At 44.9% G+C, this 21,841-nt stretch overlaps 1 protein-coding gene across 1 annotated transcript in view; it reads right to left on the bottom strand.

Moving 5' to 3' along the window:
- Positions 1–674: 674 nt before the first annotated feature.
- SLCO4C1 (solute carrier organic anion transporter family member 4C1) overlaps positions 675–21,841 on the bottom strand; it is a 146,320-nt gene continuing 125,153 nt past the window's right edge. The window contains exons 10-13 of the mRNA XM_063964072.1: positions 19,641–19,837; positions 3,509–3,573; positions 1,902–2,039; positions 675–840 (exon numbers count right to left, since the gene is read on the bottom strand). Of these exons, the coding sequence (XP_063820142.1) occupies positions 716–840; positions 1,902–2,039; positions 3,509–3,573; positions 19,641–19,837 (525 nt within the window). The 3' untranslated portion in view covers positions 675–715. The remainder of the gene's footprint in view (positions 841–1,901; positions 2,040–3,508; positions 3,574–19,640; positions 19,838–21,841) is intronic.

Raw genomic sequence — 21,841 nt, forward strand, 5'->3', positions numbered from 1 at the left:
ACCCTCAGTTTTTGTATTTCTTTTCTACAGTATGGATTGGACTAATACTACACTTCAAAAAGAGAAAATGGCTTGAAATGTTTTTGATATTTGGCTTCTCTATATACACACACTATCACCATTAATTAAAGAGGCCCTAAGACAGTCCTTTCAACATACAACTTGGTATAGTACAGAAGTTAACGTTAATGTAGCATCAATATGATTGGGGATATAACACATTACTTTTACCTAATAAGGGCGTTACACCAATATATGTAAAAAGAATATATGGTTGTATGTATGTGAATAAATGGTAATGCTATGTCAATGAGGAAATTGGAATACAATATGTGTAACCAAAACTTGTCAATAAAAATAATAATTAAAAAAAGGGTTAATATAACCTTTAGATAAATCTACAAATAAAAATATTAAAGAAACGCAAAATATTTAGTTTTGTCACCTCATGTTGTGTCCCATAAATGTGCCCCAACACACACGCACACACACACACACACACACACACACACACACACACACACACACACACACACACACACACACACACACACACACACACACACATTTATAAATGTCATTGATTCCTTTGGCCCCATTTTGGTTTCTATAAAGAACCTTGGCATATCTTTATATGATTTGCTTTATTAACAAAATCATTTATATACATCAATATGTCCATAATAGTCTGTTTTTCTTTGTGTGAAATATTCAGTTAAAGTGCTTCTGAGGATATGATCTTGGTGTTGTCTTGTGAAGAGTCAGATTTACTCAGTGGAGGTTTATAAATAAAATATGCAACAAATAGGAAAATGAGTGTGATGACTTTGCTTGCTGCACCTGAATGAGAGGGGAAAAAAAGTAATTTTTCAGTTTTGCAATTTAAAACAAAATGTTTTTAGAATTGTCAACGTATGTACACTGATATGACTTATAGTAATATTCATATGATGTTTTGCAAAAGAATCTGTTTTTTCTTAAATACGTGTCCTCCTACATCCGTCACGTTAGAGAGCCCTTCTAGTCACGCCTAGATGTGCGCATGTTTACTAACACCGGGCGTCTTTTAGGCATTTTTTCTTGAAAATGTGTCTTATTTGCACTGCTCTGCAAATAAGTGCAAATAAATGACTTGTTCAATTTCAAATTGAAGTGAAAATGGATGCGCATGAGAAGTAGACAAGTCCAGACACTGCTCTATGGGGCATAACTTGGCGAAAGCTGAAATGTCACGGTTAGCATTGTGCTAAATGCTATACAGTAGTATAATAGGATTTTAGAGGCAGATAGTCTAACCAGGACAATAAACCCAAAATACAATTTGATTCACTGTGTACTGTACAACATTTACAAAGAATTATCTACATTTCCCCATCTAAAAACACAACGGAGGCGGTTCAATTACATGTGACGTACCAGTGAAGTTTTGCTACATATGCCCAGCGCATATAACATCACCTCCATTCCTGCTTGCAGTAATTAGCCCCAGCATGTGTAACACTGAATTGTACTCTAAATATGTTACTCTAAATAGTTCCTTCCATTCAGTACTGTATCTTTAAATAATCTTATATGCAGAATGCGATTTACTAAGTTCCCCAACAGTGCAAGTCTGCACTAACATCATAGCCCTCATCAGAGATTTAATTTACCAGACAGAAAAAACTAATCAGCTGCTTCTGTAAATATTTACACATTTGTTTAACTATATATGAATTCCAAAAACCTGTATTTTAAATTAAGATGACCACTGAAGAACCCTATGAATATACTGATAACTACACAGCTGGAATTCATTTAACATATTTTTTATCTATATAATATGTTTGTGTGTTATTATATACTACTTTGCTTTACTATATAACACAATTATGTTACTTAATAACACAGTTATTACTTACTTATACCGATCAGTTTGTAAGATATACTTGAATTATCGTAAGTCCAGCATGCTCCCTTACTGCCACATTCATTTACATTCCATAAAATACAACTGCTGTCTATGACAACTCCAAATACTATCGGTCCTGGAACAGAACCTATAGACAAAAACTTACATTTAGAATAAAGGCAGGATTGAAGTACTGACAATGCATTATTTTGTTATACAAATATCACTTTAACAGCAGGTCATTTTCAATGCTCGTTATTGCTAATTTTGTCCAACTATTCAGAAAAAAAGAAACATTTATGCAAAATCATTTACTTTATACAGTATGTGTAATTATGTAATTATCGTACAATTCCTTTTCTAAGTATATATAATATTAAATTTATTTTAATAATAATAGCAATGCAAAAAGTAAAGTTGTAATATACGGTAGTCACTGATCCGCTATGTATTATATCACAGTCACTGATGCTGTCTGCATTATATTATGGTCATTGATGCTCTCTGTATTATATTACGGTCACTGATGCTCTCTATATTATTTGATGGGCATGGATGTTCACAGTATAGCGGTCACTGTGATGTTCTCTATATTATATGCAACCCTCTGTATTTTATGGCGATCACAGTGACGTTCTTTGTATTACATGTCACTCTGTATTGTTGTTGTTTGTGTGTGTGTGTGTGTGTGTGTGTGTGTGTGTACAGCTGTGTGTGTAATCTGCACAGAAATTCCAGTTGCAAAGGACTGCTTTAGTATTTATCTTTTAATTTATTCATTTATTTATCCATTATTGGAAGCTGATAATGATGATGCCTAATAATAGCCATCTGTACTTTCCTCACAAACTGGTATTTAATTACATTATATATCGTGTGCACCACACTCCATGCTTTTTAACATCAAACATGCTAAGGAGGGTTACCCCAAGTCGAGACTTTTCCCTGGTGAAAGTCTAGCATCACCCCTGAGGTTTTACCACAACAACCACACACCAGGTTGTATACAGTACAGTAGGTTACATTCCTCACTATAGCACAAAACGCTTTTTACTGGTGCTGAAATTGTGCCAGCATTTGATCCTAACACAACATCAGCCTAACTTTGAACAATAAGCCATACTTGCCTACCTGACCCTCTCCATGAGGGAGAAAATTCTCTGTTCCTGGACTTTCCTGGTAATGTATGATTGCCATCACCTGTGGTGAAACACCGTTCTTATCAATTAACTAGCTCACCACAGGTGATGGCAATCATACATTACCAGAAAAGTCCCGGAACAGAGCATTTTCTCCCTCATGGAGAGGGTCAGGTAGGCAAGCATGCAATAAGACCATCAGAATAAATGCAACTGTAGGCTCATTTAAATGTATAGCTAAATAAGAAAAGGTTTTCAACCATAAATTGAAATAGCTTTTTTCAACAACCCTCGACAGAGTCATTATCAGCTCTTTTCAAGAAAGCAGTATATATGAGACTGCTTTATCTACATATATAGTGATAATTATTTCAGGGTACTGAATATCATATATTTATAGTTCATTGCCATAGGGTTACAATAATTACAATTAGCTGCTTGGGTAAATATTATACAATTATACATTAATTGTATTTACCTAATAATCGGATAAGTGTCCATTGCACACCTAGAGCAAATGACCGCTGTTTGTCGGGTACACACCTGTAAGAATAAAGTGTCTGTTAGTTCTCAAAAGATTGTACAACTTATAATGAAGAGCATTTTCTCAAAATGAAATGTTACCCTTGAGTATGGAGGCTTTATGTTGAGAATGTATTCTTTATTATGCATATGGATTCTTTGTGTTATGTGTTCTTTTATATCATGTATGACATGTTTGATAAACACTTTTTATGGTACAGTATGTTTTCTTTTAGGTTAAAAAGAGCTGACATTCTGATGTCATTCTCTGCTATTGCCAGGATTACAGTAGTTTTTAAAATGTACATGCTATGAATTAATATTTATTTGTGAGATGACCAAAGCTGGGTTTAGCGGTAGGCTTTGTGCCATAGGGCAGCAAAGTCTAAGAGCAATCACTTCCAAAGATGTATAAACTTAAGGAATGAGAGAAATAAGTGATTTATCTGTAATAGGTAAATTAATTAGTCATTTAACATCAGAGAAAATGATTTATCTAAGAGCAAATATAACTGTGCAGGCTGTGCCACTATATTTTGTTCTGTGAGGATGGCGTATGCAGCAAGGCTTGGGTGCCAGGCTTCTGTGGCTAGAAGTTGTACTAACAATCACCCTGTTAACTAGGGGGCTAATTCAGACCTGATCGCCAGGCTGCGTTTTCGTACAACGGGCGATCAGGTCTAAACTGCGCATGCGTATGCTCCGCAATGCGCAGGCACGTCGCACATGTACAAAGCGGATCGCCGCTCAGCGATGGGTTCATGCGACGGATCCATTCACACGGGCGATTGCAAGGAGATTGATAGGGAGAAGGCGTTTGTGGGTGGCAACTGACCGTTTTCTGTGAGTGTTTGGAAAAACGTAGGCCTGTCCAAGCGTTTGCAGGGAGGGTGTCTGACGTCAATTCCTGTCCTGAATAGGCTGATGTGATTGCAGCGGCTGAGTAAGTCCTGGGCTATGTAGAGACTGCACAAAATCTGTTTGTACAGTCTGCTACACATGCGTTTGCGCACTTGCACAGTGAAAATACACTCCCCCTGTAGCCGGCGACTATCTGATCGCAGCAGTGCAAAAATCGCCTGCTAGCGATCAGGTTTGAATTAGGCCCTAGGTCACTGTGTTTAAATGTTAAGACTAATTAGAAATAAAATGTCTATGGTAAAATGGTGCACTGTTCTGTCCATGCTTAATAAGAGGTATTGCATGACAAATCCATTATTCTGATAGTTATCCATTTGATGTTTAACCATGACACTACAACATGTCTGTCATTCAAATGAGAAGAACAGAGCAAAGGGATACATATGTATTGTAGGGGTGGTCTTCAGGTTGCCGACTGTCGGGATCCCGGCGCACAGTATACCGGCGCCCGAATCCCGACAGCCAGCATACCGATAGTTTTTCTCCCTCGTGGGGGGCCACGACCCCCCTGGAGGGAGAATAAATAGCGTGGCGTGCGTAGCGCGCCACTGTGCCTGCAGCGAGCCCACAAGGGGCTCATTTGCGCTCACCACGCTGTCGGTATGCCGCCGGTCGGGTTTCCGGCACCGTTATGCTGGTCGCCGGGAGCCCGGCCGCCGGCATACCATACCACACCTGCATTGTAGCGTTGGGTATGGATCACATAACTACATCCCGCATTGCAGACTTGTGCTTCTTGACCTGGGGTACTAATACTCCCAAGGGATTTTCATGTGTAATTTAAAGTTTTTCTGTAGAGGCAACTAGGGAAAGCAGAGTCCTAAGGATCTGTAGCTCCCCTGATAACAACATTTAAAAAGTATATCCCTTAAAAGAAAGCATATTTAGACTATAGTTTTATTTACAATTAGACATTCTATTCTAGTGTCATTATAAAAAAAATAGCACATTTATATATTTTATATATAGTGGCACCCAGGGACGTACTGGGGGCCGAAATTGGCCCTGGCATGTGCATACACGTCGGCGCACGGACACTAAGGATGGGGGCATGCCGCAGGTCCATGGAGATGGGCGGGGGCGGTGTCTCGCGACACGCACACAGGGGCATGCCGCGAGTCAGGGGGGAGTGGACTCCATTTTATGGAGATGGGAGAGGAGGCGGGGGAGCAGTCAGACCAGATAGCTTGAGGCTGCACTGCGCGCGACCTTCCCAGCTCTCTGTGTGACAGGACCAGCCATTGGCCCACCAGCCCTTCTGGCATTTGCCAGAAGCTCCAAATAGGCAGTCCAGTCGTGGTGGCACCTAAACGTTTTATCTAATAGCATGTATACAGTATTCATTACAATGTATTGCTTTGCAAATGTTAGGGTACAAATAACTCAAATGGCAGGGAGTACCCGGGGGAAAATGATTGAGAACCAGTGATGTAGATATTTAGAAAAATATGAAGAAAAAGAGTCTACATTTTTACCCCATCTGTTTTATCTGGGCTGAAATGCAGATATCAGGGTTTTGTAGTGTTGAACTTGCAATAACTGATGTTGCTAAACTCATGAAAATACTGCAGTTGAAGAACAGTTGGTGGTCACATGTTTGGAACAATGGGTGCAATTTAGAGATGGACGCAGCCACGCGTCTGTATGCAGTGGCCACGTCCATCTGGTCTGCGCAAAGGCAATTTCAATAGTGCAGGTACGTGACCGTTACCATGCGATCGCATCCCGCATAGTGATTGTCAGCGGTGGGCGTTCGGGGGACAGCGTTTATGCAGGCGTGTCCGGACCATTTTCAGGGCTACTGCGTGATGTCACACGCAGCTGCTCGAATAAAAAACAATGGCACCGGACCACCTGCAAGCACAGCCAGGCTACACTGGCAGGGGTCGGCCTTAAATCGATGCATAATAAAATAGTGACGTATATCGGGGTGGCGCCACACACCCCGGGGTGGCGCCACACACGCGGCCCCCAGCATGTGAGTAGATGGATGCAGTTCCTGCTGCGGGAAGCAAGATCTGTGGCCATCTGTGAATAATCCCAATGCACTGTAAATGCAATGCAAATCTGAAGATTCAAATTAAAGTCCCCTATCCACTAGTCCGATTTGGGCACTTTCTTCAGATTTTGACGCATCTGACCGAAAAATCGGTAGAAAAGTGTCATATCGGATGGCTCTTCCGATCCAATGCACAGTCCCGTGTCAGATCTGTCTGAACTACAGATCTTTGTGGCTGCCTCAACTATTTATCTGAATCTGAATAAATCAGGTGCACATCGGAGTGTTTTTTTTTTACTGTTCAGATGTATCTGATCAGATTCATCTGAAGTGTCATTTGACTGGCATCTCCCTGGCCACTCCCACCCACCATGAGGACTCGGCAGCAGCATCAGATGGCAGCATCAAACCGCAGCACAGAAAAGTTGGACTGGTTTCCTTTGATTTTTGGTATGTGAAGGGCACACTGCCCACCAATGGCTATTGTTATTGTTTACAGTGTATTTTCCTACTGCCTACCAATGCTTACTGTATAATCACACTGCCCACCAATGGTTATTGTTTACAGTATATAATCACACTACCCACCAGGGTTGGCATCAATATGCCGTCAGGTGGCATCCTGGTGTACTGAATCCCGTCTGCTTTATATACCCCCCTGGTAGCCCAGCCTACAATATTTAAATATCACATCAGATCAATCACATGTAGCACGTGTGCATCAGATATATCTATCTGATGCGATCTGTTGGCACATGATAGATCGCATCAGATATATCTGAAGTGAATGTAGTGGAAATTAAAGCCAGGGTCCGATCCGATTCCCGGGATGCTCCCGGGAGAGTTCAAGAGAAATCTGATGCGATCTGCAGTTCAGACAAGTCTGAGTAGTGGAGTCACCTTTAGAACAACAAACCAATTATTATAACATGCACCCATACATAAAAAATGGAGCAAAATGATCCCATTAAATTCAGCAGCTACTGTTTGATAACAATGTCTATAGAGACAAGATAAAATGTAGTAATTTTTGCCAGGTTTTTTTACATTTGGGAAAGTTACAACTCAGTATAGGACCGGGGCATGAAGGGCCCACTGGGGGAATGCAGTGGTAGGGGTGCGGACAATCTCTATAGGTTTGTGGGCAGATACCATAGAGGCCAGTTACCACAAGGGTGTGTGGCCAGTTACCTACCCATGCTCTGGAACCCTTTATAAATATATAGTAAATAATGCTAGTACATGCATGATAATGTACCAGATTTATAACAGCAGTGCACAGTGTGGTACCTGATTCCAAGATGAGGGGGTGGGCTCTCAAGCAGTGGGGCCCACCGGAGGTTCCCCCTGTACCCCTGTGGGCCAGTCCAACCCTGCTCCCATTGCAGATGCAATAGCTGCCTCTCCAATGCTGTTCATCCAGTTCGTGGTATTTGCTGCAGTTGGTTGATCAGGAATCAGGATCATCCAATAACACTGTCATGGAACTCCTAGGGGTATATTTACTAATATTCGTGTTTTAGCCGTTTTAAGGGTGTTTGAACTCGAATGGTATCGGGTGCATTTTACCGCAACTTTTTGAATCCTGATACCGTCATTTACTAAGCTGCCGAGTTTGCAACATTCGTCTTTTCCGATGTAGATGTGATTCGTAATGTCAGGCAGTGTTTTACGGGAGTGATGAGTAAAACACTGCCTGAAAAAACACAAGGAATCCCGGCCGGATCTGTGAGATCCGTGCAGGGCTTCATTGTGCACCTTTAAAAAAAATTAAAGTGTTAAAAATCAAGAAAAAAATTGCATGGGCTCCCCCCTCCTAAGCACAACCAGCCTCGGGCTCTTTGAGCCGGTCCTGGTTGCAAAAATATGGGGGGGAAATTGACAGGGGTTCCCCCATATTTTAACAACCAGCACCGGGCTCTGCGCCTGGTACTGGTGCCAAAAATACGGGGGACAAAAAGCGTAGGGGTCCCCCGTATTTTTAACACCAGCACCGGGCTCCACTAGTCAGAGAGATAATGCCACAGCCGGGGGACACTTTTTTATATAGGTCCCTGCGGCCCTGGCATTAAATCACTAACTAGTCACCCCTGGCCGGGGTACCCTGGAGGAGTGGGGACCCCTTAAATCATGGGGTCCCCCCCTCCAGCCACCCAAGGGCCAGGGGTGAAGCCCGAGGCTGTCCCCCCCCCATCCAAGGGCTGCGGATGGGGGGCTGATAGCCATGTGTAAAAATAAGAATATTGTTTTTTGAAGCAGTACTACAACTCCCAGCAAGCCTCCCCCGCATGCTGGTACTTGGAGAACCACAAGTACCAGCATGCGGTGGAAAAACGGGCCCGCTGGTACCTGTAGTACTACTACAAAAAAAATACCCAAATAAAAACAGAACTCACACACCTTGAAAGTAAAACTTTATTACATACATGCACACCTACATTCACACATACTTACCTATGTTCACACGAGGGTCGGTCCACTTCTCCAAGTAGAATCCATGGGGTACCTGAAAATAAAATTATACTCACAAAAATCCAGTGTAGATCGGTCCTCTTCTGAGCTCGTAATCCACGTACTTGGCAAAAAAACAAACCGAAAAACCCGAAACACGCACTGAAAGGGGTCCCATGTTTACACATGGGACCTCTTTCCCCGACTGCCGAGACCCCCCGTGACTCCTGTCACAGAGGGTCCCTTCAGCCAAGCAGGGAGCGCCACGTCGTGGCACTCTCCTGATTGCCTGTGCGCTCCTGAGCTGTCAGTCAGGCTGCGCACGGCAGAGATACAATGTAGCGCATAGGCACTACATTGTATCCAATGGTGGGAACTTTGCGGTCAGCGGTGAGGTTACTCACGGTCAACCGCTGACCGCAAAGTTCCCACCATTGGATACAATGGAGCGCCTATGCGCTACATTGTATCTTCAGTGCGCAGCCTCAATCACACTACAGGAGCGCACAGCCAATCAGGAGAGTGCCACGACGTGGCGCTCCCTGATTGGCTGAAGGGACCCTCTTTGACAGGAGTCAGGGGGGGTCCCAGCAGTCGGGTAAAGGGGTCCCATGTGTAAACATGGGACCCCTTTCAGTGCGTGGTTCGGCTTTTTCGGTTTGTTTTTTTGCCAAGTACGTGGATTACAAAGAGGACAGAAGCTACCCTGGATTATGTGAGTATAATTTTTTTCTCAGGTACCCCGTGGAGTCTACATGGAGAAGTGGACCGAGCCTCGTGTGAACATAGGTAAGTATGTATGTATGTAGGTGTGCATGTATGTAATAAAGTTTTACTGTCACGGTGTGTGTGTCCTGTTTTTTGTTGGGTATTTTTTTGTATTAGTACTACAGGTACCAGCGAACCCGTTTTTCCCCTGCATGCTGGTACTTGTGGTTCTCCAAGTACTGGAGAACATCATAGCAGCGCCACACAGACACTAGAGGTCTGCTGCAGACCTCTAGTGTCTGTGCGGCGCTGCTATGATGTCTCTCCCATAGAGAGGAGCCGGCGGCCAGACAGAGTGGCAGCAGCAGCGGTCGGGAAGCAGGAGCGGGGTAGTGGTAAGTATTGTTGTTGGTTTTTTTTTTTGTGTGTGTGTTTGACAGTGACAGGGGGCACAGCAGCAGAGGGCACAATTACAGGGGACACAGTAGCAGAGGGCACAACTACAGGGGGCACAGCAGCAGAGGGCACAGTGACAGGGGAGACAATTACTGGGGGCAAAGCAATAGGCGGCACTGGAACAGAGGGCACTACTACTGGGGGCAAAGCAACAGATGGCACAACTACTGGGGGCAAATGAACAGGGGGCACAGCAACAGAGGACACAACTACTGGGGGCACGGCTACAGGGGGCAAAGCAAAAAGCAATGTGGTACAACTACTGGGGACAAAGCATGTAATGAGTCAAACTGACTCATTACATGCCGCTGTATGCTGCGGGCAACCGCTGCCCGCAGCACACAGCCGCCCGGAGAGGTGAGGAGAAGAGCAGCGGTACGGGGGAGAAGGAGTAGGAGGGAGGTGGAGGAGGGAGCCGCAGCAGCGCTTTACTACTGGTTGAGGCGCTGCTGCTGCTTGCCCTCTGCTTCACTATAGGCTGTCTTCCGAGAACAGCCTATAGTGAAGCAGAGGGCCAGCAGCAGCAGCGCCTCCACCAATAACACAGCACTGCTGCGGCTCCCTCCTCCACCTCCCTCCTCCTCCTTCTCTCCTGCCCGGGAATCGTGAGTGACCAGAAGCTGCACCGAGGAGCCTGAGACAGCGGAGAGGGTAAGTATAATTCATTCTTTCTTTCTTTCTTTCTTTCTTTCTTTCTTTCTTTCTTTTCTTTTCTTTCTTATCTTTCTACAAAAAGGGGGACTGTCTGCCACAATGTGTAAAAAGGGGTAATCTGCTTGCCGCAATGTGTTAAAAGGGGGAATCTGCCTGCCGCAATGTGTAAAAAGGGGGAATCTGCTTGCCGCAATGTGTAAAAAGGGGTAATCTGCTTGCCGCAATGTGTAAAAAGGGGGAATCTGCCTGCCGCAATGTGTAAAAAGGGGGAATCTGCTTGCCGCAATGTGTAAAAAGGGGGAATCTGCCTTCCGCAATGTGTAAAAAGGGGGATGCTGTCTGCCGCAATGTGTAAAAAGGGGGAATCTGCTTGCCGCAATGTGTAAAAAGGGGGAATCTGCCTGCCGCAATGTGTAAAAAGGGGGATGCTTCTGCCGTAATGTGTAACAAGGGCACGCTGTCTGCCGTAATGTGTAACAAGGGCACGCTGTCTGCCGTAATGTGTAAAAAGGGGACGCTGTCTGCCGTTATGTGTAAAAAGGGCACGCTGTCTGCCGTTATGTGCAAAAAGTGTACGCTGTCTGCCGCTATGTGTAACAAGGGCACGCTGTCTGCCGTTATGTGTAAAAAGTGTACGCTGTCTGCCGCTATGTTTAACAAGGGCACGCTGTCTGCCGTTATGTGTAAAAAGTGTACGCTGTCTGCCGCTATGTGTAACAAGGGCACGCTGTCTGCCGTTATGTGTAAAAAGGGTACGCTGTCTGCCACTATGTTTAACAAGGGCACGCTGTCTGCCGTTATTTGTAAAAAGTGTACGCTGTCTGCCGCTATGTGTAACAAGGGCACGCTGTCTGCCGTTATGTGTAAAAATGGCACGCAGTCTGACGTTATGTGTAAAAAGTGCACGCTGTCTGTCGCTATGTGTAAAAAGGGCACGCTGTCTGCCGTTATGTGTAAAAAGGGGGACGCTGTCTGCCGTAATGTGTAAAAAGGGGACGCTGTCTGTTGTAATGTGTAAAAAGTAGTGATGTGCACCGGAAATTTTTCGGGTTTTGGTTTTGGATTCGGTTCCGCGGCAGTGTTTTGGATTCGGACGTGTTTTGGCAAAACCTCCCTGAAATTTTTTTGTCGGATTCGGGTGTGTTTTGGATTCGGGTGTTTTTTTACAAAAAACCCTCAAAAACAGCTTAAATCATAGAATTCGGTGGTCATTTTGATCCCATAGTATTATTAACCTCAATAACCATAATTTACACTCATTTTTAGTCTATTCTGAACACCTAACACCTCACAATATTATTTTTAGTCCTAAAATTTGCACCGAGGTCGCTGGATGGCTAAGCTAAGCGACCCAAGTGGCCGACACAAACACCTGGCCCATCTAGGAGTGGCACTGCAGTGTCAGGCAGGATGGCACTTCAAAAAAATTGTCCCCAAACAGCACATGATGCAAAGAAAAATGAAAGAAAAAAGAGGTGCAAGATGGAATTGTCCTTGGGCCCTCCCACCCACCCTTATGTTGTATAAACAGGACATGCACACTTTAACGAACCCATCATTTCAGCGACAGGGTCTGCCACACGACTGTGACTGAAATGAATGGTTGGTTTGGGCCCCCACCAAAAAAGAAGCAATCAATCTCTCCTTGCACAAACTGGCTGTACAGAGGCAAGATGTCCACCTCATCATCATCCTCCGATTCCTCACCCCTTTCACTGTGTACATCCCCCTCCTCACAGATTATTAATTCGTCCCCACTGGAATCCACCATCTCAGGTCCCCGTGTACTTTCTGGAGGCAATTGCTGGTGATTGTCTCCACGGAGGAATTGATTATAATTCATTTTGATGAACATCATCTTCTCCACATTTTCTGGAAGTAACCTCGTACGCCGATTGCTGACAAGGTGAGCGACTGCACTAAACACTCTTTCGGAGTACACACTGGAGGGTGGGCAACTTAGGTAAAATAAAGCCAGTTTCTGCAAGGGCCTCCAAATTGCCTCTTTTTCCTGCCAGTATACGTACGGATTGTCTGACGTGCCTACTTGGATGCGGTCACTCATATAATCCTCCACTATTCTTTCAATGGTGAGAGAATCATATGCAGTGACAGTAGACGACATGTCAGTAATCGTTGGCAGGTCCTTCAGTCCGGACCAGATGTCAGCACTCGCTCCAGACTGCCCTGCATCACCGCCAGCGGGTGGGCTCGGAATTCTTAGCCTTTTCCTCGCACCCCCAGTTGCGGGAGAATGTGAAGGAGGAGCTGTTGACGGGTCACGTTCCGCTTAACTTGACAATTTTCTCACCAGCAGGTCTTTGAACCTCTGCAGACTTGTGTCTGCCGGAAAGAGAGATACAACGTAGGTTTTAAATCTAGGATCGAGCACGGTGGCCAAAATGTAGTGCTCTGATTTCAACAGATTGACCACCCGTGAATCCTGGTTAAGCGAATTAAGGGCTCCATCCACAAGTCCCACATGCCTAGCGGAATCGCTCTGTTTTAGCTCCTCCTTCAATGTCTCCAGCTTCTTCTGCAAAAGCCTGATGAGGGGAATGACCTGACTCAGGCTGGCAGTGTCTGAACTGACTTCACGTGTGGCAAGTTCAAAGGGTTGCAGAACCTTGCACAACGTTGAAATCATTCTCCACTGCGCTTGAGTCAGGTGCATTCCCCCTCCTTTGCCTATATCATGGGCAGATGTATAGGCTTGAATGGCCTTTTGCTGCTCCTCCATCCTCTGAAGCATATAGAGGGTTGAATGGGTGTGGTTCATCAAATCGACATGTCAACCTTTAGACCTGTCGACCTAGCACATGTCCACCTAGAAACCCTGTCGACCTTCCATCCATGTCGACCTAGTGACTGTCGACCTATAGTGGTCGACCTAAACATTGTCGACCTAGACACTGTCGATCTTCAGACCGGATCCCGGTTGAATTCCACCTCGTTACCACCTCTTGCTTCAGATGATGGCAGGGCAGGTTCAGGACTGTTTGCTGGTGCTCCAGTTTTCGGCACGCAGTGGCTGAATGCCGAAAGTGGTCCGCAATTCTTCGGGCCACCGACAGCATCTCTTGCACGCCCCTGTCGTTTTTTATATAATTCTGCACCACCAAATTCAATATGTGTGCAAAACATGGGACGTGCTGGAATTTGCCCAGAAGTAATGCACGCACAATATTGTTGGCGTTGTCCGATGTCACAAATCCCCAGGAGAGTCCAATTGGGGTAAGCCATTCTGCAATGATGTTCCTCAGTTTCCGTAAGAGGTTGTCAGCTGTGTGCCTCTTATGGAAAGCGGTGATACAAAGCGTAGCCTGCCAAGGAACGAGTTGGCGTTTGCGAGATGCTGCTACTGGTGCCGCCGCTGCTGTTCTTGCTGCGGGAGGCAATACATCTACCCAGTGGACTGTCACAGTCATATAGTCCTGAGTCTGCCCTGCTCCACTTGTCCACATGTTCGTGGTTAAGTGGACATTGGGTACAACTGCATTTTTTTAGGACACTGGTGACTCTTTTTCTGACGTCTGTGTACATTTTCGGTATCGCCTGCCTAGAGAAATGGAACCTAGATGCTATTTGGTACCGGGGACACAGTACCTCAATCAAGTCTCTAGTTGCCTCTGGATACCGGAACCACGTTTCTCACCGCCCAGGCTGCCAAGGCCTGAGTTATCCGCTTTGCAGCAGGATGACTGCTGTGATATTTCATCTTCCTCGCAAAGAACTGTTGGACAGTCAATTGCTTACTGGAAGTAGTACAAGTGGTCTTCCGACTTCCCCTCTGGGATGACGATCGACTCCCAGCAGCAACAACAGCAGCGCCAGCAGCAGTAGGCGTTACACTCAAGGATGCATCGGAGGAATCCCAGGCAGGAGGGGACTCGTCAGGCTTGCCAGTGACATGGCCTGCAGGACTATTGGCTTTCCTGTGTAAGGTGGAAATTGACACTGAGGGAGTTGGTGGTGTGGTTTGCAGGAGCTTGGCTACAAGAGGAAGGGATTTAGTGGTCAGTGGACTGCTTCCGCTGTCATCCAAAGTTTTTGAACTTGTCACTGACTTCTGATGAATGCGGACCAGGTGACCTATAAGGGAGGATGTTCCTAGGTGGTTAACGTCCTTACCCCTACTTATTACAGCTTGACAAAGGCAACACATGGCTTGACACCTGTTGTCCGCATTTGTGTTGAAATAATTCCACACCGAAGAGCTGATTTTTTTTGTATTTTGACCAGGCATGTCAATGGCCATATTCGTCCCACGGACAACAGGTGTCTTCCCGGGTGCCTGACTTAAACAAACCACCTCACCATCAGAATCCTCCTTGTCAATTTCCTCCCCAGCGCCAGCAACACCCATATCCTCATCCTGGTGTACTTCAACAGTGACATCTTCAATTTGACTATCAGGAACTGGACTGCGGGTGCTCCTTCCAGCACTTGCAGGGGGCGTGCAAATGGTGGAAGGCGCAAGCTCTTCCCGTCCAGTGTTGGGAAGGTCAGGCATCGCAACCGACACAATTGGACTCTCCTTGGGGATTTGTGATTTAGAAGAATGCACAGTTCTTTGCTGTGCTTTTGCCAGCTTAAGTCTTTTCATTTTTCTAGCGAGAGGATGAGTGCTTCCATCCTCATGTGAATCTGAAACACTAGCCATGAACATAGGCCAGGGCCTCAGCCGTTCCTTGCCACTCCGTGTCGTAAATGGCATATTGGCAAGTTTACGCTTCTCATCAGACGCTTTCAATTTTGATTTTTGGGTCATTTTACTGAACTTTTGTTTTTTTGGATTTTACATGCTCTCTACTATGACATTGGGCATCGGCCTTGGCAGACGACGTTGATGGCATTTCATCGTCTCGGCCATGACTAGTGGCAGCAGCTTCAGCACGAGGTGGAAGTGGATCTTGATCTTTCCCTATTTTAACCTCCACATTTTTGTTCTCCATTTTTTAATGTGTGGAATTATATGCCAGTATCAATAGCAGTGGCCTACTACTATATATACTGCGCACAACTGAAATGCACCACGGGTATGGATGGATAGTATACTTGACGAATGACGACACAGAGGTAGGTAGAGCAGTGGCCTACTGTACCGTAATGCTATATATTATATACTGGTGGTCAGCAAACTGTGCAAAACTTAAATGCACCACACGTATGGATGGATAGTATACTTGACGACAAAGAGGTAGGTACAGCAGTGGCCTACTGTACCGTAATGCTATATATTATATACTGGTGGTCAGCAAACTGTGCAAAACCTAAATGTACCACAGGTATGAATGGATAGTATACTTGACGACACAGAGGTAGGTACAGCAGTGGCCTACTGTACCGTAATGCTATATATTATATACTGGTGGTCAGCAAACTGTGCAAAACTTAAATGCACCACAGGTATGGATGGATAGTATACTTGACGACACAGAGGTAGGTACAGCAGTGGCCTACTGTACCGTAATGCTATATATTATATACTGGTGGTCAGCAAACTGTGCTAAACTTAAATGCACCACAGGTATGGATGGATAGTATACGTGACGACACAGAGGTAGGTACAGCAGTGGCCTACTGTACCGTAATGCTATATATTATATACTGGTGGTCAGCAAACTGTGCAAAACTTAAATGCACCACAGGTATGGATGGATAGTATACTTGACGACACAGAGGTAGGTACAGCAGTGGCCTACTGTACCGTAATGCTATATATTATATACTGGTGGTCAGCAAACTGTGCAAAACTTAAATGCACCACAGGTATGGATGGATAGTATACTTGACGACACAGAGGTAGGTACAGCAGTGGCCTACTGTACCGTAATGCTATATATTATATACTGGTGGTCAGCAAACTGTGCAAAACTTAAATGCACCACAGGTATGGATGGATAGTATACTTGACGACACAGAGGTAGGTACAGGTAGGTACAGCAGTGGCCTACTGTACCGTAATGCTATATATTATATACTGGTGGTCAGCAAACTGTGCAAAACTTAAATGCACCACAGGTATGGATGGATAGTATACTTGACGACACAGAGGTAGGTACAGCAGTGGCCTTCTGTACCGTACTCCTATATATTATATACTGGTGGTCAGCAAAATTATGCACTGTACTCCTACTATATACTACAATGCAGCACAGATATGGAGTGTTTTTCAGGCAGACAACGTATACTGGTGGTCACTGGGCAGCAAAACTCTGCACTGTACTCCTCCTATATAATATACTGGTGGTCCCCAGTCCCCACAATAAAGCAGTGTGAGCACAGTTATATGCAGCACACTGAGCACAGATATGGAGTGTTTTTCAGGCAGACAACGTATACTGGTGGTCACTGTCAGCAAAACTCTGCACTGTACTCCTCCTATATAATACAGCTGCTCCCCAGTCCCCACAATTAAGCAGTGTGAGCACAGATATATGCAGCACACTGAGCACAGATATGGAGTGTTTTTCAGGCAGACAACGTATACTGGTGGTCACTGTCAGCAAAACTCTGCACTGTACGCCTCCTATATAATATACTGGTGGTCCCCAGTCCCCACAATAAAGCAGTGTGAGCACAGATATATGAAGCACACTGAGCACAGATATGGAGTGTTTTTCAGGCAGACAACGTATACTGGTGGTCACTGTCAGCAAAACTCTGCACTGTACTCCTCCTATATAATACAGCTGCTCCCCAGTCCCCACAATTAAGCAGTGTGAGCACAGATATATGCAGCACACTGAGCACAGATAAGGAGTGTTTTTCAGGCAGACAACGTATACTGGTGGTCACTGTCAGCAAAACTCTGCACTGTACTCCTCCTATATTATTAATATACAGCTGCTCCCCAGTCCCCACAATTAAGCAATAAGCAAGCACAAATATTTGCATCAACAATACACGGAGAGGACGCCAGCCACATCCTCTCCCTAACATTTCCAATGCACGAGTGAAAATGGCGGCGACGCGCGGCTGCTTATATAGAACCCGAATCTCGCGAGAATCCGACAGTGGGATGATGACGTTCGGGCGCGCTCGGGTTAACCGAGCCATACGGGAGAATCCGAGTATGCCTCGGACCCGTGTAAAATGGGTGAAGTTCGGGGGGGTTCGGTTTTCCGAGGAACCGAACCCACTCATCACTACTAAAAAGAGGAATCTGTCCGCCGTAAGGTGTAAAAGAGTCTATACCTGGTGTAGTGGTGCTACTGTGCGGCGTAATTTGAATAATGGAGACTACTGTGAACCGTTTTATGAATTGGTATTATTTTGTGGCCACACCCCTTCCCCAGAAGTCACGCCACTATGTATTTTTGCGCGCGCCAATGGCGCGCACTGCCCCTGTTTTGCATGCAGGGGTGGGGCTCCGATGCCGTTTCTTGCACACAGTGCTAAAATGTCTAGTTACGGCACTGTTGCTAGGTATCCATTTCTCTGGCCCTGAGCAGGTCCCCCTCACCAGATCCTCTCCAATGGTGAGGGGGTGGACTTGGATGGGATGGGGGGCCCAAAGCATTTTGTCGCACCTGGGCCCACCACTCGCTAGTTCCGCCACTGGCTCTGTGAGCTGCTGGCCATGCCCCCAGTCCCTCTGCCTCACTGGAACCGACGCTGTGTGCATGCGTGCAGTGTTTATTCATCGCTACTCTGATCTGATCTGAACTGAGCAGAGCAGCGAGTGATATGGAGCCTCCCTCCCCCACCGCGGGACACTGCGGCCAGCGGGAGGGAGAGCGGGGCAGACCCCAAATAACGGGACAGTTGGGAGGTATGCAAGTATACTGTGTGTGTGAAGCTGAGTCCTCAATCAGTGCACTATACCAGAGAGTAGCTGCCAGGAAGAAGAGACAGGAGCCTTACCATGAGGTGGAAGAATGTGTGCTTAGAAAGTGCAGTTTTGTCTCCTACTACTGTAGTTCTATTATGTTTGTGTATTTATTCATTATGGGATGTTTAACCTTTTACTGCCCACTTATTATATTTAGATTAGTTAAATATATTTTGATACAGCCAATAATATAGACCATCTATAGTGTTAAATATAAATACTGTATTCAATACAGTATATCTTGTACAGGGTCACTACTAGGTTCTTCTGCTGCTTCCCTAGACTCCGGCGCTTGCTCCAATGTTTTGCAGAGTGGGAGAATGTGGATTGCATTTGCAAACTCCCCTCTCGAAATCCTCCGTTTGCTCCAGTACGTATTTTTTTTCTAATCATAACAATAAGGACAATATAGACTTTAATTTGTACTAATGGGGTAATTCTGAGTTGATCGCAGCAGCAAGTTTGTTAGCAATTGGGCAAAACTATGTGCACTGCAGGGGGGGGGGGGGGCAGATATAACATTCTGAGAGAGTTATATTTGGGTGGGTTATTTTGTTTCTGTGCAGGGTAAATACTGGCTGCTTTATTTTTACACTGCAAGTTAGATTTCAGATTGAACACACCCCACCCAAATCTAACTCTCTCTGCACATATTATATCTGTCACCCCGCAGTGTACACGGGGGGTAATTCTGAGTTGATCGCAGCAGCAAGTTTGTTAGCAATTGGGCAAAACCATGTGCACTGCAGGGGGGACAGATATAACATTTGCAGAGAGAGTTAGAGTTGGGTGGATTATTTTGTTTCTGTGCAGGGTAAATACTGGCTGCTTTATTTTTACACTGCAATTTAGATTTCAGTTTGAATGCACCCCACCCAAATCTAACTCTCTCTGCAAATGTTATATCTGCCCCCCCTGCAGTGCACATGGTTTTGCCCAACTGCTAAAAAATGTCCTGCTTTGATCAACTTGGAATTACCCCCATGGTTTTGCCCAACTGCTAACAAAGTTCCTGCTGCGATCAACTCAGAATAACCCCCTATAGCCAATATTATTACTCACCTTATTATGGCCATGGTTATAGGTGTTGCAGTCATAAAGGTGGTAACAACCACTAAGAAGAAAAACCCCATAAACAGTATCAGGTTCTTACAGCTGGATTTACATTTTCCATGAGTAGCATCTGTCTCGTTTAAAAGTAATGAACGTTCTGCTGCTTTCCCAGCTGAGTTTCCAACACAGGAACAATTAGAATAAATCTACAAGACAAAGCAGTAAATGTACTACATCGTGTTAGAAAATATCTGACACTCAACTATCAAAAACAATTCGCTGTGGAATATGTGTGCGCTATATAACTGGTAATAAATAATAATACAGAACAGTGCTGTCAGTTGTTGGGCACATACAGGCATTTTGTTATTTATTACTGTTTTTATCCTTTATTTATATGGCACCACAAGGGTTCCGCAGCGCCCAATAACAGAGTACATATGCACATAATCAAAACAGGAACACAGTGACTTACAGTTGAAGACAATATAGGACAAGTACAGGGTAACTAAGCAAAACTACACCAGTAAACGACATAGAGATAAGTTCCAAGGTGGCCAAAAAACTGCAGGAATTGGGCAGTTGAGGATTGTTAAAGTAAGAAAAGGATAAACACATGAGGGAAGAGGACCCTACTCGTGAGAGCTTACATTCTAAAGAGCTTATACTCATTGTTATCTACATAGACCTATGCCTGATACTAAAAGCAGAGTGTTTTGGGTGGCAGATTGCTGATACTGTACTTTCCACATATTGGAGCAGATGTATTAACCTGGAGAAGGCATAAGGAAGTGATAAACCAGTGATATGTGCAAGGTGCAGCTCCAATATGTAAATTAACAGTTAGGATCTGATTGGCTGGTGCCTTTATCACCTTGCACATATCACTGGTTTATCACTTCCTTATGCCTTCTCTAGGTTAATACATCTGCCCCATTGTGCCCAAAATAAAAGCAATATTCCCATCATATACTGTACAGACTGGTCACATTATATGCCTCATGCACAACCAGTGGCTAGCCTGAAAGACCTTGTGCCCTCCACACAAAACTAGTGAATGCTTAACAGACCTCATGCTCACCACACACAACTAGTAACTAGTCTGATATACCTCATGCCCACCACAAGCAACCTTTGGATAGCCTAATATACCTCCCAGCCATTCCATGATCCCCACATAAAGCCTGTGTCAAGCATACCCATGCCTAATGCCATGCCCGCTGCATGCCTTATGACCTATACAAACTGATACTGATGAAATACAGTGTATACATGGTGCACCACAAATGAGAATTGTAGATGCAGAATATCAACATGTAGATACTGCTTCTAGAAAAGCCATTCCCACCACATACAGCAGCTTGCCAGCATAATACAGTAGCCTTCATGCTGACACATACAGCCGTTCCTCACCATAATATTCTTTATGTACACTACTGTTACATGCAGAGCCAGCTCCAGGCCTACTAGTGCACTGAGTGACAAAATTTTGAAGTGCCCCCTGCCCCCCCCTCCCCCACACACACACCATGCGAGCGCTCCTGGAAAAGTGGGCAAGGCCTTGCAACTTTATATAATAAAACTATAAATAAATATATTTTCACACCCCCCCCTACATACACACAATTAGCAGTCTTACACATAACGTCGACAGTAGTGTTCCTTACACTTGTATCCAGTATAGTGTCAGACATATAATGACCACAGTAGTGCAGTACCAGATACACATACGCCCCCAGTAGTGCCAAATACACATACACCCCCAGTAGTGCCAAATACACATTATATGCCCCAACAGTGCCAGATACACATATGCCCTCAGCAGTGCAGTACCAGATACACATTATATGCCCCCACAGTGCCAGATACACATTATATGCCCCCCAGTAGTGCAGTGCCAGATAGACATATGCCCCCAGTAGTGCAGTGCCAGATACACATGATATGACCCCACAGTGCCAGGTTTACATTATATGCCCCACAGTGCCAGATACACATTATATGCCCCCACAGTGTCAGATACACATTATGTGCCCCACAGTGCCAGATACACATTATTAACTACCCTTAAGGCAGGGCTTACTTCGAGTGGGTGCTCAGGAGGATCCAATTGCTTCTAGATGCACCGCACCCTCACAGTAGACAGCAGAGGAAGAACTGGTCTGCTCTAATGACAGTATGCGGGGGAAGGGACAAATGCAGCGTCCGTC

Source organism: Pseudophryne corroboree, chromosome 1, assembly GCF_028390025.1.
Source record: "Pseudophryne corroboree isolate aPseCor3 chromosome 1, aPseCor3.hap2, whole genome shotgun sequence".
Lineage (NCBI taxonomy): Eukaryota > Metazoa > Chordata > Amphibia > Anura > Myobatrachidae > Pseudophryne > Pseudophryne corroboree.